The sequence below is a fragment of the Lissotriton vulgaris genome, unplaced genomic scaffold (genome assembly GCF_964263255.1).
Source record: "Lissotriton vulgaris unplaced genomic scaffold, aLisVul1.2 SCAFFOLD_874, whole genome shotgun sequence".
NCBI lineage: Eukaryota > Metazoa > Chordata > Amphibia > Caudata > Salamandridae > Lissotriton > Lissotriton vulgaris.
This window is the reverse complement of record NW_028253554.1, coordinates 383486-410177: the sequence shown is the minus strand read 5'-3', so window position 1 is coordinate 410177 and position 26692 is coordinate 383486. Positions and strand designations below refer to the sequence as shown.

Below are 26692 nucleotides of genomic sequence, written 5' to 3'. Positions count from 1 at the left end.
TGCCTCTCTCTTGCTCTCCTGTCCTGCCCCATGTCTCTTTCTTGCTCTCCTGTCCTGCCCCATGCCTCTCTCTTGCTCTCCTGTCCTGCCCCATGTCTCTCTCTTGCTCTCCTGCCGCATGTCTCTTTCTTGCCCTCCTGTCCTGCCCCATGCCTCTCCCCTGCTCTCCTGCCCTGCCCCATGTTTCTCTCTTGCTCTCCTGCCCCATGTCTCTCTCTTGCTCTCCTGCCCCATGTCTCTCTCTTGCTCTCCTGCCCCATGTCTCTCTCTTGGTCTCCTGCCCTGCCCCATGTCTCTCTCTTGCTCTCCTGCCCCATGTCTCTCTCTTGCTCTCCTGTCCTGCCCTATATCTCTCTCTTGCTCTCCTGTCCTGCCCCATGTCTCTCTCTTGCTCTCCTGCACTGCCCCATGTCTCTCTCTTGGTCTCCTGTCCTGCCCCTGCCTCTCTTGCTCTCCTGCCCTGCCCCTGTCTCTCTTGCTCTCCTACACTGCCCCATGTCTCTCTCTTGCTCTCCTGCCCCATGCCTCTCTCTTGCTCTCCTGCCCTGGCCCATGTCTCTCTCTTGCTCTCCTGCACTGCCCCATGTCTCTCTCTTGCTCTCCTGTCCCATGTCTCTCTCTTGCTCTCCTGTCCTGCCCCATGTCTCTCTCTTGCTCTCCTGCCCTGCCCCTGTCTCTCTTGCTCTCCTACACTGCCCCATGTCTCTCTCTTGCTCTCCTGTCCTGCCCCTGCCTCTCTTGCTCTCCTGCCCTGCCCCTGTCTCTCTTGCTCTCCTACACTGCCCCATGTCTCTCTCTTGCTCTCCTGCCCCATGCCTCTCTCTTGCTCTCCTGCCCTGGCCCATGTCTCTCTCTTGCTCTCCTGCACTGCCCCATGTCTCTCTCTTGCTCTCCTGTCCCATGTCTCTCTCTTGCTCTCCTGTCCTGCCCCATGTCTCTCTCTTGCTCTCCTGCCCTGCCCCTGTCTCTCTTGCTCTCCTACACTGCCCCATGTCTCTCTCTTGCTCTCCTGTCCTGCCCCATGTCTCTCTCTTGCTCTCCTGCCCTGCCCCTGTCTCTCTTGCTCTCCTACACTGCCCCATGTCTCTCTCTTGCTCTCCTGCCCTGCCCCTTTCTCTCTCGTGCTCTCTGGCACTGCCCCATGTCTCTCTCTTGCTCTCCTGTCCTGCCCCATGTCTCTCTCTTGCCCTCCTGCCCTGCCCCATGTCTCTCTCTTGCTCTCCTGCCCCTGTCTCTCTTGCTCTCTTGTCCTGCCCCATGTCTCTCTCTTGCCCTCCTGCCCTGCCCCATGTTTCTCTCTTGCTCTCCTGCCCTGCCTCATGTCTCTCTCTTGCTCTCCTGCCCTGCCCCTGTCTCTCTCGTGCTCTCTGGCACTGCCCCATGTCTCTCTCTTGCTCTCCTGTCCTGCCCCATGTCTCTCTCTTGCCCTCCTGCCCTGCCCCATGTCTCTCTTGCTCTCCTGCCCCTGTCTCTCTTGGTCTCCTGCCCTGGCCCATGTCTCTCTCTTGCTCTCCTGTCCTGCCCCATGTCTCTCTCTTTCTCTCCTGTCCTGCCCCATGTCTCTCTTGCTCACCTGCACTGCCCCATGCCTCTCTCTTGCTCTCCTGCCGCATGTCTCTCTCTTGCTCTCCTGTCCTGCCCCATGTTTCTCTCTTGCTCTCCTGCCCTGCCCCATGTCTCTCTCTTGCTCTCCTGCCCCATGTCTCTCTATTGCTCTCCTGCACTGCCCCATGTCTCTCTCATGCTCTCCCGTCCTGCCCCATGTCTCTCTCTTGGTCTCCTGTCCTGCCCCTGTCTCTCTTGCTCTCCTACACTGCCCCATGTTTCTCTCTTTCTCTCCTACACTGCCCCATGTCTCTATCTTGCTCTCCTGCCCTGCCCCTGTCTCTCTTGCTCTCCTGCCCCATGTCTCTCTCTTTCTCTCCTGTCCTGTCCCATGTCTCTCTCTTGCTCTCCTGTCCTGCCCCATGTCTCTCTCTTGCTCTCCTGCCCTGCCCCATGTCTCTCTCTTGCTCTCCTGCCCCATGTCTCTCTCTTGCTCTCCTGTCCTGCCCCATGTCTCTCTCTTGCTCTCCTGCCCTGCCCCATGTCTCTCTCTTGCTCTCCTGCCCCATGTCTCTCTCTTGCTCTCCTCTCCTGCCCCATGCCTCTCTCTTGCTCTCCTGCCATGCCCCTGTCTCTCTCTTGCTCTCCTGCACTGCCCCATGTCTCTCTCTTGCTCTCCTGCACTGTCCCATGTTTCTCTCTTGCTCTCCTGTCCTGCCTCATGTGTCTCTCTTGCTCTCCTGCCCCATGTCTCTCTCTTGCTCTCCTGCCCCATGTCTCTCTCTTGCTCTCCTGCCCCATGTCTCTCTCTTGCTCTCCTGCACTGCCCCATGTTTCTCTCTTGCTCTCCTGCCCCATGTCTCTCTCTTGCTCTCCTGCACTGCCCCATGTTTCTCTCTTGCTCTCCTGCCCCATGTCTCTCTCTTGCTCTCCTGCCCCATATCTCTCTCCTGCCCTGCCCCATGTCTCTCTCTTGTTCTCCTGCCCTGCCCCATGTCTCTCTCTTGCTCTCCTGCACTGCCCCATGTTTCTCTCTTGCTCTCCTGCCCCATGTCTCTCTCTTGCTCTCCTGCACTGCCCCATGTTTCTCTCTTGCTCTCCTGCCCCATGTCTCTCTCTTGCTCTCCTGACCCATGTCTCTCTCTTGCTCTCCTGCCCCATGTCTCTCTCTTGTTCTCCTGCCCTGCCCCATGTCTCTCTCTTGCTCTCCTGCACTGTCCCATGTTTCTCTCTTGCTCTCCTGCCCTGCCCCATGTCTCTCTCTTGCTCTCCTGTCCTCCTCTCCTGTGGGAGCAGAGAGTTAAAATGGGCAGCTTCCTCTCCGATTCTCAAGAAGTGCAAGGTGGGGTTCCTCAGGGCTCTTCATTGAGTCCCTTACTATTTAACATCTACGTTACCCCACTTGGCAAGGTGATAAGATCCTTTGGTCTGGATGTGTTATCGTACGCCGATAACACCCAGATCTTGGTATCTATCACCCAGCCGGCCAGTGAGATTGCCCCTAAGTTTAGAGCCTGTATGGAAGCTGTCTCTACCTGGATGGTTCGTAATTTTTTAAAGCTTAATGGCGATAAGACCGAAATCATGGTCTTTGGTGGAAGCCAGGATCTTTGGTCGAAGGATTGGTGGCCTCTGTCCCTGGGAGAATGTCCTCGCCCTACTCATATTGCTAGGGACCTGGGTGTCTTAATTGACCCGGCCTTATCTCTTGACTCCCAGGTAAACAGGACGGTGTCAACTTGTTGCGGCATCATCAGAATTCTCACGAAGATTGCCCCCTACCTATCCCTGGCAGCTCGGAAACAAGCCACATGTGCATTGGTTTTATCGAGGCTTGATTATTGCAGTGCCCTCTATGGTGGCATTAGCAAAGCCTCCATTTATCGTCTTCAAATGGTACAGAATGCCGCGGCCAGAATGGTTTTAACCCTTCCTAGTAGATCTTCTGCTACCATGGCAAGAAAGGACCTTCATTGGCTCCCGATCCCCTCTAGGATTGACTTTAAACTCCTCTGCTTAGCCCATGGTGCTTTTCACGGTGCAGGCTCAGAAGGTATCAGGGCCCTTCTGTATGTGTATTCCCCTAACAGAAACCTCCGGTCTTCCTCAAAGAATATGCTTGTGGTTCCCAAGTTCAGAAAGGCTAAGTGGGGAGGCCGAGCTTTCTCTGTCTAGATCCTAAACTCTGGAACTCTCTCCCTTTGGAGCTCACTAGCCAATCTTCTCTAGCGGTCTTCAAGAAACATCTGAAGACCTGGCTTTTCTCCCAAGCATATTAGGGGCTGCGCCGTTAGTGGCTTCCTGGTTCATCTATCTGGTAATGTGGACTCTCTGTTTGTCTGTTGGCGCCTTGATGCCCCTTGGGGATAAGTTTTTGCCCGGTATAAAATCCTATTCATTCATTAATTCATTCTGTCCTGCCCCATGTCTCTCTCTTGCTCTCCTGCCCTGCCCCATGTCTCTCTCTTGCTCTCCTGCCCTGCCCCATGTCTCTCTCTTGCTCTCCTGTCCTGCCCCATGTCTCTCTCTTGCTCTCCTGCCCCATGTCTCTCTTTGGTTTCCTGCCCATGTCTCTCTCTTGCACTCCTGTCCTGCCCCATGCCTCTCTCTTGCTCTCCTGCCCTGCCCCATGTCTCTCTCTTGCTCTCCTGCCCTGCCCCATGTCTCTCTCTTTCCCTCCTGCCCTGCCCCTGTCTCTCTCTTGCTCTCCTGTCCTGCCCCATGTCTCTCTCTTGCTCTCCTGCAGTCTCTGATACCCACAGAGCCCTCCCTCTTGTCTTGCAGATGAAACTGCCCCTGTGAAGGAGAAGTGTAGGACAGGGATGAAGCATGAGGTCCCTGCGGGTTACTTCCTGCAGAACGTCTGGCACCCTGTCTACTGCAGCATGAACAGGTTCCCCTCACTGGATGACAAGAATGGCTGCCTGAAGGGGAAGTCGCTTCACCTCATCGGAGACTCCACCATGCTGCAGTGGAACACCTTCCTCGCCAGCAGAATCAGCAGTAGGTTTTGTTCACCACAATTGCAATAGGCCAGGGTATTGGAGGAATTTGGTAATGCTGTGTTACTCTTGTAATGTGGAATAACTGATAAAGGTGGCCGCTCCGCTGGTGGAATTACCTTCGATGGAATGCAGTGGTTGTTAAACATCCATCTTCCCATTGTATTTGGAAACCACTGCATACCCCTTTGCAGCCTTTACATACTCGGCAGTGATTAAAATGTGTAATCACTGCAGAACATGCAAGGACGCCAGGTGATCACAGTGGTTTTTAGGTCGAGCCTAGGCAGCGCGCATGCGCTGTCGGCAACAACTTGTAGTATTGAGTAAAGGAGGTAGCTCCGGCATGCTGCTTAATATTTGCTCAGCGCGGTGTCGGTCTTTTTTGCTGCCGCGTAATTGGTTTAGGCACCAAATGTCACTTCCGCTTTTATCCAGTGCAGCACCAACCAAGTACAGTTCGATACGCTTAGACAGCATAACTGTTATTTGGTGAACTATTTTGTTTGTTAATTGCATGCTTCAGGCGTGTGTCAGTGCTCAATGCATGTCTGTGTTGACCCCCAATCCACCCCCACCCGCTATGTGTCGTACCCCCACCGCCACCCACCCGTTGCTCCTTGTTTTTACACTTAGGGCCTTTTCAGATTTGAGGCCGAACTGCGTTTGCTCACACATTTTTTAGGTTTGTGTCAATGCCACAGCGTATGCTTGAAAGAGAAGCGGCCATTGCTGGAGGGAGGGGCAGGAACCTTGTGGTCGCCTGGGGAAGAAGAATTACGGCAGGCTGGATGCAGGGATGCCCGGCTCTGGCTGGCTCTCGTGTACAACTGTTGCAGCCCAGCATGGTGGACTGTATCTTCTATTATGGGGGTGCACATTTCTTTTGTTCTTCGATGCATTAAAAATAGCATCCCAGCTCTCCACTCGCAACATAGAAGTAGCATGATTATTAACATGGAGGGACCCTGCCTGTTGGAATTTTAATTTTTTGGCAGCATTTCGTTTTTTCCACCCTTTTTGTTGCCGGATCCATGGATCTTGTCCCGAGCTTCTAACACTGCCTCATGGCATTTGACCTCGCACGCGGTTCCTGCGTAGTGGGGTGAGTTTGTACGCATTTGAATTGAGGCTTGTGGGGGCGGTGGAAGGAAAATTAATATAGATCAGGGGAAACCTGATGCAGCTGCCTTCAGCTACAACTGCTACTGCGACAGCTGCCCTGGCCCCCCTCAACCAGCTCAGTCACCAGACACCACAGGAGCGAAGCGTGTTCCAAATCCTCTACCCATGCATCCAACTCTCCTAGTTTTAATAAATCACAGACAGGAGAGAAATGATACCTTGGGAGAGGGGAGGGAAAAAAGGGAATAACAAGGACCCACTGCTCAGGACCTCCAAACCAATGCAACAAGGTGATATTCCCAATAACTGTGAACACTGCAGCAGAGAGGTAAAAAGAATCACAAAGGAAGAGTTAATGACAAGGAAGCAAAACATGTCCCCTCCAGTCCCTTCCAAGCACTAGCTTACCACCACTAGATAGAGCAGTCCTCTAGGCATATATGTCCTACTTTAGTTCCATAGGGGAAAAGGTCTTGTGGGTATAATAATAAAAAATCAACATAACCATTCCTGTTCCAGTGTTGTGGGAAAAACACAAAGGTGGGAAAAAACCTGTGTCAGGAATGACTAACCAGGTAAGGGATCCCTTCCACAATACCGGGACACAACGAATGCAAAGAAGAAAAAGGAAATAATAATTTGTCTCTTGTAACAACTAACACAGTTTGTAATTGTTACCCAAAAAGCAAGGCATGAAACAAAAGTCCAAAAAGGAGACAAGTACCATGACGTCCTCGATAATCCAACAGGGAAAACTCCAAAATCCAGTCTCGAAGTTGCGCTTCCAATGTGCGTACAAATCCCATGGCAATATGTCAGCATACCAACACTGCTGACGGCAAAGTCCTTCCAGGGGCCAGAGGACCGGACACAAAACCAAGCACTGAAGCCCCGACTCGCTTGGTTTAAATGCGGAAGAAACCGCTGAGCAACTGCAACCCTGCCCGTCCACAGCCCCATAGGGCAGCCCAGAAGACAGCATAGAAAGAGGTCAGGAAGAGAAAAGAAATACATTGAAGGTGTCTCTACGCTACCGCCTCCTAGATATGACAGTAACTCCTCCCAAACGACCCCTCCTCGGTCTGGGCTTGGAAGGGTGACGAGCATGGAAAAGGCGTACCAATCTAGGAGCATGTACCCCACGAGCTGGCTCCCATGTACGGTCCTCGGGGGGATACCCCTTCCAATCCACCAGATAAAACAGTCAACCCTGCCATCTACGAGAATTTAGTATGGCATGAACCTCGAATTCCTTCTCCCCATCAATCAACACTGGAGGAGGTGGGGGCAGCTTCTCGGAAGTAACAACATAGGGTTTTAAAAGAGAAGTGTGAAAAACAGGGTGTATCCGATAGACAAGGGGCACAACCAGTTTCAAGGCTACAGGATTAATCACCCGCTCATTTCTAAATGGCCCAACATAATGGGGCTGTAACTTCCTAGACCCTCCCATTCTCAAGTTCTTAGATGCCATACTATACCATATCCTCAGGGGCATACAAGGGAGCAGGGCAATGATGACGGCCAGCCTTTGCCTTCATACTGAGTTTAGCTAGATGTTCTTGAACTGTCTTTCACACATCTAGCCTTACTCAAAACATCTACCGCCTGTGGGTTGAATCGGAATGGCCTTTGGATGAAACCACATAGAACAGAAAAAAGGGGACGTACCAATTGATGAATGTTCACTGTTGTTGTATGCAAACTCAGCTATGGGTAGTGCCTTCAACCAACTGCTCGTCAAAGATGTCAACAAACAACGTATATATTGTTCCATTGTCTGATTAGTGCGTTCCATTTGCCCATCCGACTGAAGATGGTACGCAGAGGACAGACGTAACTCCACCTTTAGCAGGGCACACAGTTCCCTCCAAAAATGTGAAACGAACTGCGCTTCCCTATTTGACACTATAGCGGTAGGAACCCCATGCAACCCCAACACCTAGGCTATGAAAACATCAGCTAAATCCCTAGCCGAGGGCACCTTAAGCAATGGTATAAAATGCACCATTTTAGTAAATAGATCAACCACTATGAAAATGGTGGTATAACCCTCTTCCGGAGGTAGGTCTGTTACAAAATCCATACCTATAGTGTTCCAGAGAGAGGGAGGGACCGGCCTTAAAATAGGCCTTAAAAAGAAATGACGGCCTCCCTGCATCCATCCTAAGTCCCGTTTTCATCTAGATGCCCTATTCAAGAAAATAATTAAAAAGAAACAAGGAAGAAGAAATATATACCTACATAACGCGGTTGGCCAAATAAAACGACCAGAGAACCAAGCTGGGGTTAAATATCCTTGGGACGCCCAGAGTATTGATGAAATCTAACCGCGACTGACAAGCAGACCCCATCAGGCTCCTTGAATAGTTGCATTTTTTAGCATGTGCCCAGTGCAATTTTAAACACAAAGACACAGTGGCTCCTTCCAAGGTCCTTATGAATTGAAATCATTATAATTGATAATCATTGCGAGTGATTCCACCATTGTAAAGGAATACTCCACAGACACTGTAGAATCCCCATGAAAAAAGTGCGAAAACTGTCCTGAAGAAGGTGAAACATCAATCAAATATCACCAAAACGCTGCATCGACTTTAGTTTTCAGTAATAAAATGTATATCAAATGTGTATGATTTTTATGATTTTAACGATAACTTTTTTTAAAAATATTTGTATAAAGAAACAATACAAATGTATTTTTGATATATCAATCTTCTGGTTTTCATGTGTATTATTCAAGTGTTGGCTGACACAATGAAGTTTTAGTTTATTCCTGATATAGAATGCTTGTGCCTATATATATGTTTTTTGCTAAACTGTGCTTACATAACCATACATAGATCCCTGGGACATTTTGTTGTTGTTGTTGATCCTACCCAGTCCCTATTGGAATTAGTAGGGTACCTCCCTTCCTTTGTAAACCAAGAAAGTTATTGAAACAGACAAGAATAGCTCTTGGGCGCTCTTCTTCACCCTGGCGTGGTTTTCGCACTATAAATGGAAATCTATGCGCCCTTTGTATTTCTCTTGGCCAGTCCCATGAAGATTCGGGGAAAGCTTCAATTAAAAGTTCCGCTATACATTTCCGCACATCGGACCCCTCCTTCTTCTCCGGAATGCCTAAAAAATGTAGGTTATTCCGACGGGCCTGATTCTCCAATTCAGACAATTTGTGACTGACATCATCCCGATGTGCTTTAATTGCTTCGAGTTCAGCTTTCTGGGCGGCTGCTTCATCTTCTAAAGCCGCTATTCTCGTCTCAGCTTCAGTAACTCTTATCATTGTTTCTGAACAAATTTTAATCACCCGGCGCACAGCGTTCTTTACTTTGCTACATGTCGCTTGAGTGTTCTTATTTTCTGCTTTTATCTCTGCTCTGTAACACATCATAGTTTCATATATTGTAGCTAAAGCAATCTCTTGGGGGTGGGCCCCCTCAGTTGAGGCCTCCTCCTGTTGAGAATACACATTATCAGGTAACGCAGTCTCAGATTCTCGCAGTCTTACATCACTCCCTGGATTAGCCTCACCCATATGAGCTTTCTTACGTTGACTCTCTCTCTTCCGAACTCTTTTTTACTGTAGCTACGCTTACATTTGGAGAGGCAGAGGCAGAGTTTGGCGTTAACTCATCCTCCGAGTTACTCTCCTCCTCATAATCTTTCCAGTCCTTACTCGCATTTAAACTCCCATCTGAGGAGGGGTCAGAAAGTGAGATTTTTGTTTTCGATTGCTTCCTGTGAGCCTCTAAGATCTTGTAGAGAGGTTCCCTCAGACAAAGCCCAGGAATCTATCACGGCCAAAAGGCTATCCAGACTGCAGGATACAACTTCGTTAGAAATTGGAACTGTGTCTACCGCAATGCCTCTCTCGTCTCCTGACATGTCTATAGACCCAGTCCCCTGCCTTGATAAATCATTACCGGTACTAGAGACATTGTCTATGCTCACTCTGCCCGGTTCATCCCCTTCTTTATTTAGCCTAGGCGGGTTTTTTCCTCCTTTGGGTGTTTCATCTGTATCCACCTTTGCGGTGCCTCCAGCGCCATCGACGGGGGTATGTTCCGCTCCCTTCGCCTTTTGCTGCTCAAATAATGCAGGTAGAATGTTTGTGCCTCGAGCTGCACCTCGGACCACAGTCTTGCCTGTAGGGTCACCCCCCTTTTTAGGTCTCGGTTAGAAGCGAGCGAAGCTCGCTCTCGCCAGAGACCTTATTGTTAGCGACTCAGGTTCCCAGGAGGACAGTCCTGGCCGCGCGCAAGGCGATTTGCGCCGGCCACGCGCACGCGAACGCGCTGTCCTCCTCGGAAGCTGAGACGCTAGCTATACCTCTCTAGGTTCATGCTTCGCTGGATTGATTGCAAAGGCAGCCTTTGTCCTAATACACTGCACACCCTCGCTTGTTGCGTGGGTGTCTAGATTCGGGATGTATTTCTTTTTTTCTTGTCTGTCTGGCTCGAGCTCAGCATCATGGTGAAGATTTCACGATCATGTCTAATATATTACATGTGCATGGCGAACGTCTGGTTAACGTTTACATTTACTTTTTTTGCCGTGACCTACGTGATTTAGTTAAGCAGAAAAAAGACGTGTCATGATTGTAACTGGAAAAAAAATATTCCTTTGGCGGGTGAACGTTTTGTGGGCTGTGATGGAAAAGTGATCAGATAAACTCGGGGAAACCCAGCAATGCGCGAGAAGTACGATGACAGCTGCGCCGTTTGCACGTAGCTGAGATGAGTGGAATTGTTTAGCCTGTGTGTCTGTCACATCCGTTTTATATAGTGATTAGGCTAATCTCATTTATAGGTTTTTCATGTCAGTAATGTTGTACTTGTATTGTACTTCATATCAGCAGGCCATTTCCTTATCGATTAGTTCAACCTTAAAGCACTTGTGGTTTTCCCATCGTTAATTTAAGGCGTGTGATGTAAATGAATGCCAAATTCTAAATGACAGGACATTTTCCCCATTAGTCATCATGTGCAGCTCAATGTAGGCTTCGGTCTTAACTTCTTACATTTGTATACCCATCAGTTGTCTAAATTACTGATTTATGGCCAATTCCAATTAACCCTGCAAACTAGATCGGCCTGGGAGTACATCGAGTTAGTCTGTTGACAACATATTTATTAGTAGTGAGTAGTGAGTGCAGAGTAGTGAGTGCAGAGTGCAGAGTAGTGAGTGCAGAGTAGTGAGTGCAGAGTAGTGAGTGCAGAGTAGTGAGTAGTGAGTGCAGAGTAGTGAGTAGTGAGTGCAGAGTAGTGAGTAGTGAGTGCAGAGTAGTGTAGTGAGTGCAGAGTAGTGAGTGCAGAGTAGTGAGTGCAGAGTGCAGAGTAGTGAGTGCAGAGTGCAGAGTAGTGAGTGCAGAGTAGTGAGTAGTGAGTGCAGAGTAGTGAGTAGTGAGTGCAGAGTAGTGAGTAGTGAGTGCAGAGTAGTGAGTGCAGAGTAGTGAGTGCAGAGTAGTGAGTAGTGAGTAGTGAGTGCAGAGTAGTGAGTAGTGAGTGCAGAGTAGTGAGTAGTGAGTGCAGAGTAGTGTAGTGAGTGCAGAGTAGTGTAGTGAGTGCAGAGTAGTGAGTGCAGAGTAGTGAGTGCAGAAAGTGAGTGCATAGTAGTGAGTGTAGAGTAGTGAGTGCAGAGTAGTGAGTGCAGAGTGCAGAGTAGTGAGTGCAGAGTAGTGAGTAGTGAGTGCAGAGTAGTGAGTAGTGAGTGCAGAGTAGTGAGTGCACAGTAGTGAGTAGTGAGTGCAGAGTAGTGTAGTGAGTGCAGAGTAGTGAGTAGTGAGTGCAGAGTAGTGAGTGCAGAGTAGTGAGTAGTGAGTGCAGAGTAGTGTAGTGAGTGCAGAGTAGTGTAGTGAGTGCAGAGTAGTGAGTGCAGAGTAGTGAGTGCAGAAAGTGAGTGCATAGTAGTGAGTGTAGAGTAGTGAGTGCAGAGTAGTGAGTGCAGAGTAGTGAGTAGTGAGTGCAGAGTAGTGAGTAGTGAGTGCAGAGTAGTGAGTGCACAGTAATGAGTAGTGAGTGCAGAGTAGTGAGTGCAGAGTAGTGAGTGCAGAGTAGTGAGTGCAGAGTGCAGAGTAGTGAGTGCAGAGTGCAGAGAAGTGAGTGCAGAGTAGTGAGTTCAGAGTAGTGAGTGCAGAGTAGTGAGTGCAGAGTAGTGAGTGCAGAGTAGTGAGTGCAGAGTAGTGAGTGCAGAGTAGTGAGTAGTGAGTGCAGAGTGCAGAGTAGTGAGTGCAGAGTAGTGAGTGCAGAGTAGTGAGTGCAGAGTAGTGAGTGCAGAGTAGTGAGTGCAGAGTGCAGAGTAGTGAGTGCAGAGTGCAGAGTAGTGAGTGCAGAGTAGTGAGTGCAGAGTAGTGAGTGCAGAGTGCAGCGTGCAGAGTAGTGAGTGCAGAGTAGTGAGTTCAGAGTAGTGAGTTCAGAGTAGTGAGTTCAGAGTAGTGAGTGCAGAGTAGTGAGTGCAGAGTAGTGAGTGCAGAGTAGTGAGTGCAGAGTAGTGAGTGCAGAGTAGTGAGTGCAGAGTAGTGAGTGCAGAGTGCAGAGTAGTGAGTAGTGAGTGCAGAGTAGTGAGTGCAGAGTAGTGAGTAGTGAGTGCAGAGTAGTGAGTGCAGAGTAGTGAGTAGTGAGTAGTGAGTGCAGAGTAGTGAGTAGTGAGTGCAGAGTAGTGAGTAGTGAGTGCAGAGTAGTGTAGTGAGTGCAGAGTAGTGTAGCGAGTGCAGAGTAGTGAGTGCAGAGTAGTGAGTGCAGAACGTGAGTGCAGAGTAGTGAGTGCAGAGTAGTGAGTGCAGAGTAGTGAGTAGTGAGTGCAGAGTAGTGAGTAGTGAGTGCAGAGTAGTGAGTGCAGAGTAGTGAGTGCAGAGTGCAGAGTAGTGAGTGCAGAGTAGTGAGTAGTGAGTGCAGAGTAGTGAGCAGTGAGTGCAGAGTAGTGAGTAGTGAGTGCAGAGTAGTGAGTGCAGAGTAGTGAGTGCAGAGTAGTGAGTGCAGAGTAGTGAGTGCAGAGTGCAGAGTAGTGAGTGCAGAGTAGTGAGTGCAGAGTAGTGAGTGCAGAGTAGTGAGTGCAGAGTAGTGAGTGCAGAGTAGTGAGTGCAGAGTAGTGAGTGCAGAGTGCAGAGTAGTGAGTAGTGAGTGCTGAGTAGTGAGTGCAGAGTAGTGAGTGCAGAGTAGTGAGTAGTGAGTGCAGAGTAGTGAGTGCAGAGTAGTGAGTAGTGAGTAGTGAGTGCAGAGTAGTGAGTAGTGAGTAGTGAGTGCAGAGTAGTGAGTAGTGAGTGCAGAGTAGTGTAGTGAGTGCAGAGTAGTGTAGCGAGTGCAGAGTAGTGAGTGCAGAGTAGTGAGTGCAGAACGTGAGTGCAGAGTAGTGAGTGCAGAGTAGTGAGTAGTGAGTGCAGAGTAGTGAGTAGTGAGTGCAGAGTAGTGAGTAGTGAGTGCAGAGTAGTGAGTGCAGAGTAGTGAGTGCAGAGTGCAGAGTAGTGAGTGCAGAGTAGTGAGTAGTGAGTGCAGAGTAGTGAGTAGTGAGTGCAGAGTAGTGAGTGCAGAGTAGTGAGTGCAGAGTAGTGAGTGCAGAGTAGTGAGTGCAGAGTAGTGAGTGCAGAGTAGTGAGTGCAGAGTAGTGAGTGCAGAGTGCAGAGTAGTGAGTAGTAAGTGCTGAGTAGTGAGTGCAGAGTAGTGAGTAGTGAGTGCAGAGTAGTGAGTGCAGAGTAGTGAGTGCAGAGTGCAGAGTAGTGAGTGCAGAGTAGTGAGTGCAGAGTGCAGAGTAGTGAGTGCAGAGTAGTGAGTGCAGAGTAGTGAGTGCAGAGTAGTGAGTGCAGAGTAGTGAGTGCAGAGTGCAGAGTAGTGAGTAGTAAGTGCTGAGTAGTGAGTGCAGAGTAGTGAGTAGTGAGTGCAGAGTAGTGAGTGCAGAGTAGTGAGTGCAGAGTAGTGAGTGCAGAGTAGTGAGTAGTGAGTGCAGAGTAGTGAGTAGTGAGTGCAGAGTAGTGAGTAGTGAGTGCAGAGTAGTGAGTGCAGAGTAGTGAGTGCAGAGTAGTGAGTGCAGAGTAGTGAGTAGTGAGTGCAGAGTAGTGAGTAGTGAGTGCAGAGTAGTGAGTGCAGAGTAGAGAGTGCAGAGTAGTGAGTGCAGAGTAGTGAGTGCAGAGTAGTGAGTAGTGAGTGCAGAGTAGTGAGTGCAGAGTAGTGAGTGCAGAGTAGTGAGTAGTGAGTGCAGAGTAGTGAGTGCAGAGTAGTGAGTAGTGAGTGCAGAGTAGTGAGTGCAGAGTAGTGAGTGCAGAGTAGTGAGTGCAGAGTAGTGAGTGCAGAGTAGTGAGTGCAGAGTAGTGAGTGCAGAGTGGTGAGTGCAGAGTGCAGAGTAGTGAGTGCAGAGTAGTGAGTGCAGAGTGGTGAGTGCAGAGTGCAGAGTAGTGAGTGCAGAGTAGTGAGTGCAGAGTAGTGAGTGCAGAGTGGTGAGTGCAGAGTGCAGAGTAGTGAGTGCAGAGTAGTGAGTGCAGAGTGGTGAGTGCAGAGTAGTGAGTGCAGAGTAGTGAGTGCAGAGTAGTGAGTGCAGAGTAGTGAGTGCAGAGTGGTAAGTGCAGAGTGGTGAGTGCAGAGTGGTGAGTGCAGAGTGGTGAGTGCAGAGTGGTGAGTGCAGAGTGGTGAGTGTGCAGAGTGGTGAGTGTGCAGAGTGGTGAGTGTGCAGAGTAGTGAGTGTGCAGAGTAGTGAGTAGTGAGTGCAGAGTAGTGAGTGCAGAGTAGTGAGTAGTGAGTGCAGAGTAGTGTAGTGAGTGCAGAGTAGTGTAGTGAGTGCAGAGTAGTGAGTGCAGAGTAGTGAGTGCAGAAAGTGAGTGCATAGTAGTGAGTGTAGAGTAGTGAGTGCAGAGTAGTGAGTGCAGAGTGCAGAGTAGTGAGTGCAGAGTAGTGAGTAGTGAGTGCAGAGTAGTGAGTAGTGAGTGCAGAGTAGTGAGTGCACAGTAATGAGTAGTGAGTGCAGAGTAGTGAGTGCAGAGTAGTGAGTGCAGAGTAGTGAGTGCAGAGTGCAGAGTAGTGAGTGCAGAGTGCAGAGAAGTGAGTGCAGAGTAGTGAGTTCAGAGTAGTGAGTGCAGAGTAGTGAGTGCAGAGTAGTGAGTGCAGAGTAGTGAGTGCAGAGTAGTGAGTGCAGAGTAGTGAGTAGTGAGTGCAGAGTGCAGAGTAGTGAGTGCAGAGTAGTGAGTGCAGAGTAGTGAGTGCAGAGTAGTGAGTGCAGAGTAGTGAGTGCAGAGTGCAGAGTAGTGAGTGCAGAGTGCAGAGTAGTGAGTGCAGAGTGCAGAGTAGTGAGTGCAGAGTGCAGAGTAGTGAGTGCAGAGTAGTGAGTGCAGAGTAGTGAGTGCAGAGTGCAGAGTGCAGAGTAGTGAGTGCAGAGTAGTGAGTGCAGAGTAGTGAGTTCAGAGTAGTGAGTTCAGAGTAGTGAGTTCAGAGTAGTGAGTGCAGAGTAGTGAGTGCAGAGTAGTGAGTGCAGAGTAGTGAGTGCAGAGTAGTGAGTGCAGAGTAGTGAGTGCAGAGTGCAGAGTAGTGAGTAGTGAGTGCAGAGTAGTGAGTGCAGAGTAGTGAGTAGTGAGTGCAGAGTAGTGAGTGCAGAGTAGTGAGTAGTGAGTAGTGAGTGCAGAGTAGTGAGTAGTGAGTGCAGAGTAGTGAGTAGTGAGTGCAGAGTAGTGTAGTGAGTGCAGAGTAGTGTAGCGAGTGCAGAGTAGTGAGTGCAGAGTAGTGAGTGCAGAACGTGAGTGCAGAGTAGTGAGTGCAGAGTAGTGAGTGCAGAGTAGTGAGTAGTGAGTGCAGAGTAGTGAGTAGTGAGTGCAGAGTAGTGAGTGCAGAGTAGTGAGTGCAGAGTGCAGAGTAGTGAGTGCAGAGTAGTGAGTAGTGAGTGCAGAGTAGTGAGTAGTGAGTGCAGAGTAGTGAGTAGTGAGTGCAGAGTAGTGAGTGCAGAGTAGTGAGTGCAGAGTAGTGAGTGCAGAGTAGTGAGTGCAGAGTGCAGAGTAGTGAGTGCAGAGTAGTGAGTGCAGAGTAGTGAGTGCAGAGTAGTGAGTGCAGAGTAGTGAGTGCAGAGTGCAGAGTAGTGAGTGCAGAGTGCAGAGTAGTGAGTGCAGAGTAGTGAGTGCAGAGTAGTGAGTTCAGAGTAGTGAGTTCAGAGTAGTGAGTTCAGAGTAGTGAGTGCAGAGTAGTGAGTGCAGAGTAGTGAGTGCAGAGTAGTGAGTGCAGAGTAGTGAGTGCAGAGTAGTGAGTGCAGAGTAGTGAGTGCAGAGTAGTGAGTGCAGAGTAGTGAGTGCAGAGTGCAGAGTAGTGAGTAGTGAGTGCTGAGTAGTGAGTGCAGAGTAGTGAGTGCAGAGTAGTGAGTAGTGAGTGCAGAGTAGTGAGTGCAGAGTAGTGAGTAGTGAGTAGTGAGTGCAGAGTAGTGAGTAGTGAGTAGTGAGTGCAGAGTAGTGAGTAGTGAGTGCAGAGTAGTGTAGTGAGTGCAGAGTAGTGTAGCGAGTGCAGAGTAGTGAGTGCAGAGTAGTGAGTGCAGAACGTGAGTGCAGAGTAGTGAGTGCAGAGTAGTGAGTAGTGAGTGCAGAGTAGTGAGTAGTGAGTGCAGAGTAGTGAGTAGTGAGTGCAGAGTAGTGAGTGCAGAGTAGTGAGTGCAGAGTGCAGAGTAGTGAGTGCAGAGTAGTGAGTAGTGAGTGCAGAGTAGTGAGTAGTGAGTGCAGAGTAGTGAGTAGTGAGTGCAGAGTAGTGAGTGCAGAGTAGTGAGTGCAGAGTAGTGAGTGCAGAGTAGTGAGTGCAGAGTAGTGAGTGCAGAGTAGTGAGTGCAGAGTAGTGAGTGCAGAGTAGTGAGTGCAGAGTGCAGAGTAGTGAGTAGTAAGTGCTGAGTAGTGAGTGCAGAGTAGTGAGTAGTGAGTGCAGAGTAGTGAGTGCAGAGTAGTGAGTGCAGAGTGCAGAGTAGTGAGTGCAGAGTAGTGAGTGCAGAGTGCAGAGTAGTGAGTGCAGAGTAGTGAGTGCAGAGTAGTGAGTGCAGAGTAGTGAGTGCAGAGTAGTGAGTGCAGAGTGCAGAGTAGTGAGTAGTAAGTGCTGAGTAGTGAGTGCAGAGTAGTGAGTAGTGAGTGCAGAGTAGTGAGTGCAGAGTAGTGAGTGCAGAGTGCAGAGTAGTGAGTAGTAAGTGCTGAGTAGTGAGTGCAGAGTAGTGAGTAGTGAGTGCAGAGTAGTGAGTGCAGAGTAGTGAGTGCAGAGTAGTGAGTGCAGAGTGCAGAGTAGTGAGTGCAGAGTAGTGAGTGCAGAGTGCAGAGTAGTGAGTGCAGAGTAGTGAGTGCAGAGTAGTGAGTGCAGAGTAGTGAGTGCAGAGTAGTGAGTGCAGAGTGCAGAGTAGTGAGTAGTAAGTGCTGAGTAGTGAGTGCAGAGTAGTGAGTAGTGAGTGCAGAGTAGTGAGTGCAGAGTAGTGAGTGCAGAGTAGTGAGTGCAGAGTAGTGAGTAGTGAGTGCAGAGTAGTGAGTAGTGAGTGCAGAGTAGTGAGTGCAGAGTAGTGAGTGCAGAGTAGTGAGTGCAGAGTAGTGAGTAGTGAGTAGTGAGTGCAGAGTAGTGAGTAGTGAGTGCAGAGTAGTGAGTAGTGAGTGCAGAGTAGTGAGTGCAGAGTAGTGAGTGCAGAGTAGTGAGTGCAGAGTAGTGAGTAGTGAGTGCAGAGTAGTGAGTGCAGAGTAGTGAGTGCAGAGTAGTGAGTAGTGAGTGCAGAGTAGTGAGTGCAGAGTAGTGAGTAGTGAGTGCAGAGTAGTGAGTGCAGAGTAGTGAGTGCAGAGTAGTGAGTGCAGAGTAGTGAGTGCAGAGTAGTGAGTGCAGAGTAGTGAGTGCAGAGTGGTGAGTGCAGAGTGCAGAGTAGTGAGTGCAGAGTAGTGAGTGCAGAGTGGTGAGTGCAGAGTGCAGAGTAGTGAGTGCAGAGTAGTGAGTGCAGAGTAGTGAGTGCAGAGTGGTGAGTGCAGAGTGCAGAGTAGTGAGTGCAGAGTAGTGAGTGCAGAGTGGTGAGTGCAGAGTAGTGAGTGCAGAGTAGTGAGTGCAGAGTAGTGAGTGCAGAGTAGTGAGTGCAGAGTGGTAAGTGCAGAGTGGTGAGTGCAGAGTGGTGAGTGCAGAGTGGTGAGTGCAGAGTGGTGAGTGCAGAGTGGTGAGTGTGCAGAGTGGTGAGTGTGCAGAGTGGTGAGTGTGCAGAGTAGTGAGTGTGCAGAGTAGTGAGTGTGCAGAGTAGTGAGTGTGCAGAGTAGTGAGTGTGCAGAGTAGTGAGTGTGCAGAGTAGTGAGTGTGCAGAGTAGTGAGTGTGCAGAGTAGTGAGTGCAGAGTAGTGAGTGTGCAGAGTAGTGAGTGCAGAGTAGTGAGTGTGCAGAGTAGTGAGTGTGCAGAGTAGTGAGTGTGCAGAGTAGTGAGTGCAGAGTAGTGAGTAGTGAGTGCAGAGTAGTGAGTGCAGAGTAGTGAGTAGTGAGTGCAGAGTAGTGAGTGCAGAGTAGTGAGTGCAGAGTAGTGAGTGCAGAGTAGTGAGTGCAGAGTAGTGAGTGCAGAGTGGTGAGTGCAGAGTGCAGAGTAGTGAGTGCAGAGTAGTGAGTGCAGAGTGGTGAGTGCAGAGTGCAGAGTAGTGAGTGCAGAGTAGTGAGTGCAGAGTAGTGAGTGCAGAGTGGTGAGTGCAGAGTGCAGAGTAGTGAGTGCAGAGTAGTGAGTGCAGAGTGGTGAGTGCAGAGTAGTGAGTGCAGAGTAGTGAGTGCAGAGTAGTGAGTGCAGAGTAGTGAGTGCAGAGTAGTGAGTGCAGAGTAGTGAGTGCAGAGTAGTGAGTGCAGAGTAGTGAGTGTGCAGAGTGGTGAGTGTGCAGAGTGGTGAGTGTGCAGAGTAGTGAGTGTGCAGAGTAGTGAGTGTGCAGAGTAGTGAGTGTGCAGAGTAGTGAGTGTGCAGAGTAGTGAGTGCAGAGTAGTGAGTGTGCAGAGTAGTGAGTGTGCAGAGTGGTGAGTGTGCAGAGTGGTGAGTGCAGAGTGGTGAGTGCAGAGTGGTGAGTGCAGAGTGGTGAGTGTGCAGAGTGGTGAGTGTGCAGAGTGGTGAGTGTGCAGAGTAGTGAGTGTGCAGAGTGGTGAGTGTGCAGAGTGGTGAGTGCAGAGTGGTGAGTGCAGAGTGGTGAGTGTGCAGAGTGGTGAGTGTGCAGAGTAGTGAGTGTGCAGAGTAGTGAGTGTGCAGAGTAGTGAGTGTGCAGAGTAGTGAGTGTGCAGAGTAGTGAGTGCAGAGTAGTGAGTGTGCAGAGTAGTGAGTGCAGAGTAGTGAGTGCAGAGTAGTGAGTGCAGAGTGGTGAGTGCAGAGTGCAGAGTAGTGAGTGCAGAGTAGTGAGTGCAGAGTGGTGAGTGCAGAGTAGTGAGTGCAGAGTAGTGAGTGCAGAGTAGTGAGTGCAGAGTGGTAAGTGCAGAGTGGTGAGTGCAGAGTGGTGAGTGCAGAGTGGTGAGTGCAGAGTGGTGAGTGCAGAGTGGTGAGTGTGCAGAGTGGTGAGTGTGCAGAGTGGTGAGTGTGCAGAGTAGTGAGTGTGCAGAGTAGTGAGTGTGCAGAGTAGTGAGTGTGCAGAGTAGTGAGTGTGCAGAGTAATGTGTACAGAGTAGTGAGTGTGCAGAGTAGTGAGTGTGCAGAGTAGTGAGTGTGCAGAGTAGTGAGTGTGCAGAGTAGTGAGTGTGCAGAGTAGTGAGTGTGCAGAGTAGTGAGTGTGCAGAGTAGTGAGTGTGCAGAGTAGTGAGTGTGCAGAGCAGTGAGTGTGCAGAGCAGTGAGTGCAGGTGCAGAGTGGTAAGTGCAGAGTGGTGAGTGCAGAGTGGTGAGTGCAGAGTGGTGAGTGCAGAGTGGTGAGTGCAGAGTGGTGAGTGTGCAGAGTGGTGAGTGTGCAGAGTGGTGAGTGTGCAGAGTAGTGAGTGTGCAGAGTAGTGAGTGTGCAGAGTAGTGAGTGTGCAGAGTAGTGAGTGTGCAGAGTAATGTGTACAGAGTAGTGAGTGTGCAGAGTAGTGAGTGTGCAGAGTAGTGAGTGTGCAGAGTAGTGAGTGTGCAGAGTAGTGAGTGTGCAGAGTAGTGAGTGTGCAGAGTAGTGAGTGTGCAGAGTAGTGAGTGTGCAGAGTAGTGAGTGTGCAGAGTAGTGAGTGTGCAGAGTAGTGAGTGTGCAGAGCAGTGAGTGTGCAGAGCAGTGAGTGCAGGTGCAGAGTGGTGAGTGCTGTTGAGTGCAGAGTGCTGTGTATTGGCAATGTAAATGACAATGCCATTTATTTATGATTTAAAGAAAAAAAAAGAAATGTCATGAGCAATGCCAATTGCTCTACCTTTAATGATGCCGAGACCATTGCATTGCAAATGCTTGTTTCTTTAGGTGTAACTACTGTGTGCTTGCTGCTGTCTTCTACCAATCAGCTGCAGGCTGCTCCCTGCCTTTGCCACTGCGTGTCGCCACTTTTGGTGGCATTTCCTTTCTTTTTGACTGGGATCCCCGCGCCCCCGTACCACACAAAGTTGAGAGCACCAAAATAGAGATGGGATCCGCCAAGCCGATATTCTCTGACGGCCCAACAACAGAAATCCCGCCGTCATCCGGCCTGCGCCGAGACACGCTCCCACCGGAGCTGCACGTTTGCTCAGTAGACAAACAAGCATTTGCAATGCAATAGGGCTCGCATTAGTAAAGTTTGAGGGATTAGTATTGTAAATGACAAATTTATTATTTATGTTTTTGTTTTGAAATTTTGGAAATTAATAACTTTGTCATTTACAATGCTAATAGTGTTAACTTGTGGAAATGTGACACCTATAGCATTTGTAATCCGTTGCTTGTGCTACACAAGGGCCGATATAACAGCAAGTTTAAACATATGCAACAGAAGCAATGAGTGAGAGTTACCACAGACAGCAGGACGACGGTGGGGGTGAAAGGACCTACAGACAGCAATAGGAGGGCAGGCCTGCGGCCGTGAATAAGTGACTGCGGGGGGCGGGGCAGCGAAGCCTTTGATGTGCCAAATGCTGCTGGGGAACCGAGTTGGAGCCTCGGCGTGGGCTCAGCATCCTGTAATTCTGATCAAATCACTTTATCTCCCTGCGCCTACCACACAATGAAAGTGTCCTTGTGTAACATAACTGGTGCTCATGTGAAGCGCTCCAATACCTGCTCATTCCACTTTCCTCGCTGCAGTTTATTGCTGTATTTGGTTGTTAAACTAGTACCAATGAGGTGAAACGTTTGCCAAAACACTGTTAAGGTCTAAAAATGACAAAATAATGAAGTAATATTATCACAAAATTACACTTTTGCACATACTTGCACATTTTCTACAGAAAGGGCACCTTTCAGAAAACTCTCTACTCACCTAAAATTGCACAATCTGTATGCAGTAAAACATGGGAAAGGAAGTCGATCTCGCTTCTGAACGCAAGCAATATTTCACTCCTATCTTCCTATGTTCTTCTCCTGCACATACAGAGGGCAAACTGGTCAGCTAAATAACTTCTGGTTTTCAAGAAGACTGACTGCTTTTCCAGCGCCACTTGAACTTTGCTCACTCGTGACTGCAACAATCTCTTTTAGCGATCACACGAATTCTATTCACGTTAGCCAAGTGTTTAAACTAAAGACACAACTGGACTGCTAACTGTGCATTCATTACGGCCAGCTGTGGGCGCCATGATATGGATGCCAGCATTTTCTTCATTTTATCTTTCATGTGTTTTTTTTGTACAGTGTAGTTGACAACTGCGGGAATCAAAACTGTTTTTTCAGTCTGTAACACTTTTGTTGTCCCACATTTCTCTTCAGTTTGCACAGTATTACAATAAACACGTTTAGAACTTTGTTGGAGCTTCGAGAATATACATGCTTTGCCAATTTTATAGAGCAATGTGTTACTCCGGTTTTTTTGTGTTTTTTTTTTTACATTTGGCAAGAGACGTGTGACTTGTCTAACAAAACCATCTAGTCATTTTCAGTTTGCTTATGGGTGACCTATATAGTTATCAGATGTGCTGATATGTGACATTTTAAGGCCATATACGTGTGAAATCGTGTAAGGAACAAAGCAGTTATAGCCATGTGTTAGACGGACCGGGAGGGTCGGCCGAGATTACGGGGAGAGGTCTCCAGGGAGAGCCGTCTCCAACGACTGTACAGGTAAGTAGCTTCCCCCCCACAGACGGACACCACACAAGATTGAAGATTAACGAGACTTTATATGCAATTCTTAGGTTACGTCGATATGATACAAGGAGGTCTGGACTCAGGGGTCCCCTCGGTTCTGATCTCTGGTTGAGGAAAAGGGTAGCGGGTCAGTCTTAGTTACCAATGAGTTCAATAGCTCTCAATCCTCGAGCTCGGTGGGTTTGCTGATCGGGCCGTGGAGGAGCCAAGCAGGTCCCGAGATGGATGAAGGATGGTCGACGGGCCGTGGAGAAGCCAAGCAGGTCCCGATGCAGATGACGGTTACAACGGTCCGCGGCCTCGCCAGCAGATCCGGACGACGGTGAAGGATGAAGGTTACGACGGCTGTGGCAGCGCCAACAGGCAGGATGATGGTGCACAGGACAGAGCTACGGCAGCGCCAGTAGTCCGTCCAGGATGAGTTCTTCTTTCGTCTCTCGACTCCAAGATACAACTGCCCTCCTGCTCTGGAGCTGCCCCAGTTATAGGGCTGGCGTGCTTTGATGTCCGGACCCTCGCACTTGGAGGTCGGGAGGTCCGGGATGAGGGAGTCCAGACACCCAGCAGGGGGGTGGAGCCAGCGCCCGGGGAGGCGATGGGCGAGCGGCACTGGCCGGGGGAGAACCATCGACACCTCTTCCTCCCATTGACTGGCCAAGTAGCTCGCTCACCTCCTGGGTGGAGGGTGGTGCCGGAATGTCTGAGGCCGGGCTAGGCCCAGGGTTGAGGTCGATCGGGGGCCAGGCGGCCTCGTGGCGAAGTGTCCAAGATGGCGGCCCCGGCTGGGCGCATGGGTCGGCAGTGGATCGGACCCACGAGGTTATCATGCTCGAGGACGGTGTCCCTGAGGGGACGTAGAACGTGCAATGGTGGTGTGTGGTGCTTGCGTGACTGGCTCGGGCCTGGTCGAGCCGGGGGAGAGCGGCCCGTCATGTGGCCTGTCCAACATGCGTCCCCCCCAGCTGAAGGCGGGGAGAGTTACCCATCCTCTTGGGGACTCTCTTCGTCGAGGCGGAAAAACCGGGACAGGCCATCCGCGTTGGCGTGGTCGGACCCAGGCCGGTGTTCAACGGTAAAGTCCATACCTTGCAAGGAGATGGACCAGCGTAGCAGCTTTGGGTTTTCCCCCCGCATATGCATCAACCACTGCAGGGGTCGGTGGTCAGTCTGCACCCGAAAGTGGGTGCCAAAAAGGTAGGGTCGGAGCTTCTTGAGGGCCCATACCACAGCGAAGGCTTCCCTCTCTATGGTGCTCCAGCGTTGTTCCCGTGGCAGGAGTCTCCGGCTGATGAAGGCCACCGGTTGATCAAGGCCTTCGGTGTTCACCTGGGACAGGACCGCCCCAATGCCCTGGTCGGAGGCGTCCGTCTGGACGACGAACTCTCGGCTGTAGTCTGGGGCCTGGAGCACAGGAGCGGAACACATGGCGGCCTTTAGCTGTTCGAATGCCGCTTGACACTCTGGGGTCCAGTTCACCTTCTTGGGCTGATTTTTCGACGTGAGTTCGGTGAGAGGCCCCACGATGGTACCATAGTCTTTCACGAACCTTCGGTAGTAGCCCGTGAGGCCCAGGAAGGCTCGCACTTCAGTTTGAGTGATAGGGGGTTGCCAGTTCTGGATGGCGGCAATTTTCAGTTGTAGAGGGGCCACTAGACCGCTTCCCACCTGGTGTCCGAGGTAGGTCACCGACCCTTGTCCAATTTGACATTTGCTGGCCTTGATCGTGAGGCCAGCTCGCTGAAGGGCTTGCAACACTGCTTGGAGGTGGTGGAGGTGCTCGGTCCAATGGTGGCTGTACACAGCGATGTCGTCCAGGTAGGCGGCGCTGAACTCTTCGAGCCCCGCCAGGACCTGATTGACGAGCCGTTGGAAAGTCGCTGGGGCATTTTTCATGCCGAAGGGCATGACCGTGAACTGATAGTGGCCATCGGGGGTGGAGAAGGCAGAACGTTCTTGTGCTCGGGGTGTGAGGCCGATCTGCCAATAGCCCGCCGTTAGGTCGAAGATGCTGAGGTAGCGGGCAGCGCCCATTCGGTCGACCAGTTCATCTGCCCGGGGGATGGGGTGTGCGTCCGTTCTGGTGACTTCATTCAGGCCCCGGTAGTCGACACAGAACCGGAGTTCGGGTGTGGTTCCGGGGGCGGCTGCTTTGGGGACCAGTACGACCGGGCTGGCCCATGGACTGTCGGAGGGCTCGATGACCCCGAGCGTGAGCATCTTGGCTACTTCCGCCTGGATGCAGGCCCGTACCCGATCAGGTACGCGGTAGGCCCGGTGGCGGATAGGAGGGCTGTCTCCGGTGTCCACATCGTGCACACACCAGGAAGTGACACCTGGGGTGAGGGAGAACAGGCTGGCAAATCGTGATAGGAGGGCTTGGCACTCTTGGCGTTGTTCCTGGGTGAGGGTCTCCGAGAGTCGGACCCCATCCACGGAGCCGTCTCGCTCCTGGGTCCGCAAGAGGTCAGGGAGAGGCTCGGAGTCGTCTTCAACCCCATTGTCTGTGGCCATCAAGAGGCTGAGTTCTGTTCGTGCAAAGTGGGGTTTCAGTCTGTTGGTGTGGAGGACTCGGAGCGGATTCCGGGCGGACTCCATATCGATCAGATAAGTGGCAGGACCCTTGCGTTCGATTACCTTGAAGGGTCCCGTCCACTTGTCTTGGAGAGCGCACGGTTCTGTGGGGGACATTACCCAGACCTGTTGCCCCGGCTCGAATTCAATAGATGAGGCGTTCTGGTCATACCATTTCTTCATGTCCTCTTGACTGGCCTCTAGGTTGGCTTTTGCTAGGTCTCTGAGCCGCTGGGACTGGTTGCGGAGGGTGAGGAGGTACCGGAAGACATCTGGAGGACTCTTGGCCGGAGGCGTCTCCCAGCCTTCTTTGATCAGGCTGAGTGGCCCCCGTACTGGGTGCCCATAGAGCAGCTCGAATGGGCTGAAGCCTAGGGACTTCTGTGGGACCTCCCGGTAGGCGAAGAGGAGGCACGGCAGCAGCACGTCCCACTGGCGACGGAGGGGTTCTTCCAATCCCCCGATCATCCCTTTTAGTGTGCGATTGAACCTCTCAACAAGTCCGTTTCCTTGGGGGTGATAGGGGGTCGTGAAGCGGTAGGTGACCCCACACTGTTGCCAGAGGGACTTCATATATTTGGAAATAAAGTTCGTGCCTCTGTCACTGACGACTTCTCGGGGGAACCCCACACGGGAGAAGATCCCCATCAGGGCCCTGCCGACCACTGGGGCTGTCACAGTCCGGAGAGGAATAGCCTCAGGGTAGCGGGTGGCGTGGTCCACTAGTACTAGGATGAAGCGATGGCCTTGTCTTGTACGCGGGTCTAGGGGTCCCACAATGTCTATTCCGACCCTCTCAAATGGGGTCGTGACTACGGGAAAGGGTTGCAGGGGGGCCTTTAACTTGCGGCCGCTCTTCCCACTAGCTTGGCACGTGGGGCAAGATCGGCAATGCTGGTGCACATCGTTTCTCATTTTTGGCCAGAAGAAGTGGGTCACTAGGCGGCTGTAGGTTTTATCTTGTCCCAGGTGCCCTGCCAGGGGGACATCGTGGGCCAGATTTAGCAGGAAGTCTCTGAAGCGGAGGGGCACCACTAGTACTCTGTTGGCCCCCAGCTCGGCGATTCGTTGCTCGCTGTTCAATAGGTCATTGTCCCAGTAGACCCAATGAGTTCCGGAGGTATCCCCTGCGCTTTGGGCGAGCGCTTGTTGTCGGAGTCCCTCAAGGGAGGGACAGGTCTTCTGCTCCTGACGAAATTGTTCTTGTGTGGGTCCCCCTTCTTGAGCCCACTGGTCAAGATTAGCAAGGTCGGAAGGTTGAGCAGGTTCGAGGGGGATGTCCTGGTCGGGGGTCTCGGCGGGGGCGACCGGAGGCGGAGGCGCCGGCCATTCTGGTTCTTCCGGGTGATGGTTGGCACGGGCGGCCATGGACCGGGTGGTGACACACGCCCAGTCTGGGACGCCCAACATCCCCAAGTGTTCTTTTCGCTCCACGGCTGCCCACGGGGAGCTTTCCAGGTCATTTCCGAGGAGGCAGTCCACGGGGGCGTCGTCTCGGACCGTTACTTTCAACATGCCGGAGACCCCTCCCCACTCAAAGGGGACGCAGGCCATCCGACACAGACTCTCCGAGTTGTCGGCTGATCGCACAGGGCAGAGAATGTTCGGTAGATATTGTTCTGGGGTCACCAGGTGGCAGCGGACGGCTGTCACACTAGCCCCGGTGTCTCGAAGGGCTTCGGCCCGCTGTCCATTGATGCTCACCCATTGGCTGTACTTCTGGGTGTTAGCGGGTAGGGGGACCCGCGGGACCATGTCTCTTCCCCCTAAGCACGCGAGAGTCATGGCGGCTGGCTCCCACTCTTGATACTCTTGCTCGTCTGTTTCTTGTTCCTCGGAGATCTGTTCTTCCCCTAGTGCCGCGGCGGCCACCTGGCGGGGTTTTGGACTCTGATACTGCGGGCAGCTGGGGTCGTTTGCATAGTGGCCGACTCGTTGGCATCGGTGACAGGTAACATTGGCTCTGTATCCCGGTCGCGCCGGGGTGCTGCCCCGGTTGGCCGGGGGGGTGGTGCTGGTAGTGGGGGCGGCCGGAGTGTTGTCTCTTCCTCGTCCTTGGCCCCCTCCTCCTCCTCTGGGTCGGTGGTGACCATTGTTGTTCCTGTTCTGCTCGTAGGACCCATTCCGGCCCACTCGGGTGATCTCCCACCGGTCAGCTTCAGCTGCGAGCTGCCGGGGATCGGTTAGCTTGCTGTCGAGGAGGTGTTGGCGTAGTTCAATGAAGCAATTGTTGGACAGATGCTCCCATACCATCAGATTGAACAACTGCTCGTAGGTCGTGACGTTGTTCCCTCTGATCCAGCCTTCGAAG

At 51.2% G+C, this 26692-nt stretch overlaps 1 protein-coding gene across 1 annotated transcript in view; it reads left to right on the top strand.

Annotated features, from left to right (window-relative positions):
• LOC147660929 (NXPE family member 4-like) overlaps positions 1 to 26692 on the top strand; it is a 244618-nt gene that overhangs the window by 135849 nt on the left and 82077 nt on the right. Inside the window, exon 4 of the mRNA XM_086951418.1 lies at positions 4330 to 4548. Within this exon, the coding sequence (XP_086807544.1) occupies positions 4330 to 4548 (219 nt within the window). The remainder of the gene's footprint in view (positions 1 to 4329; positions 4549 to 26692) is intronic.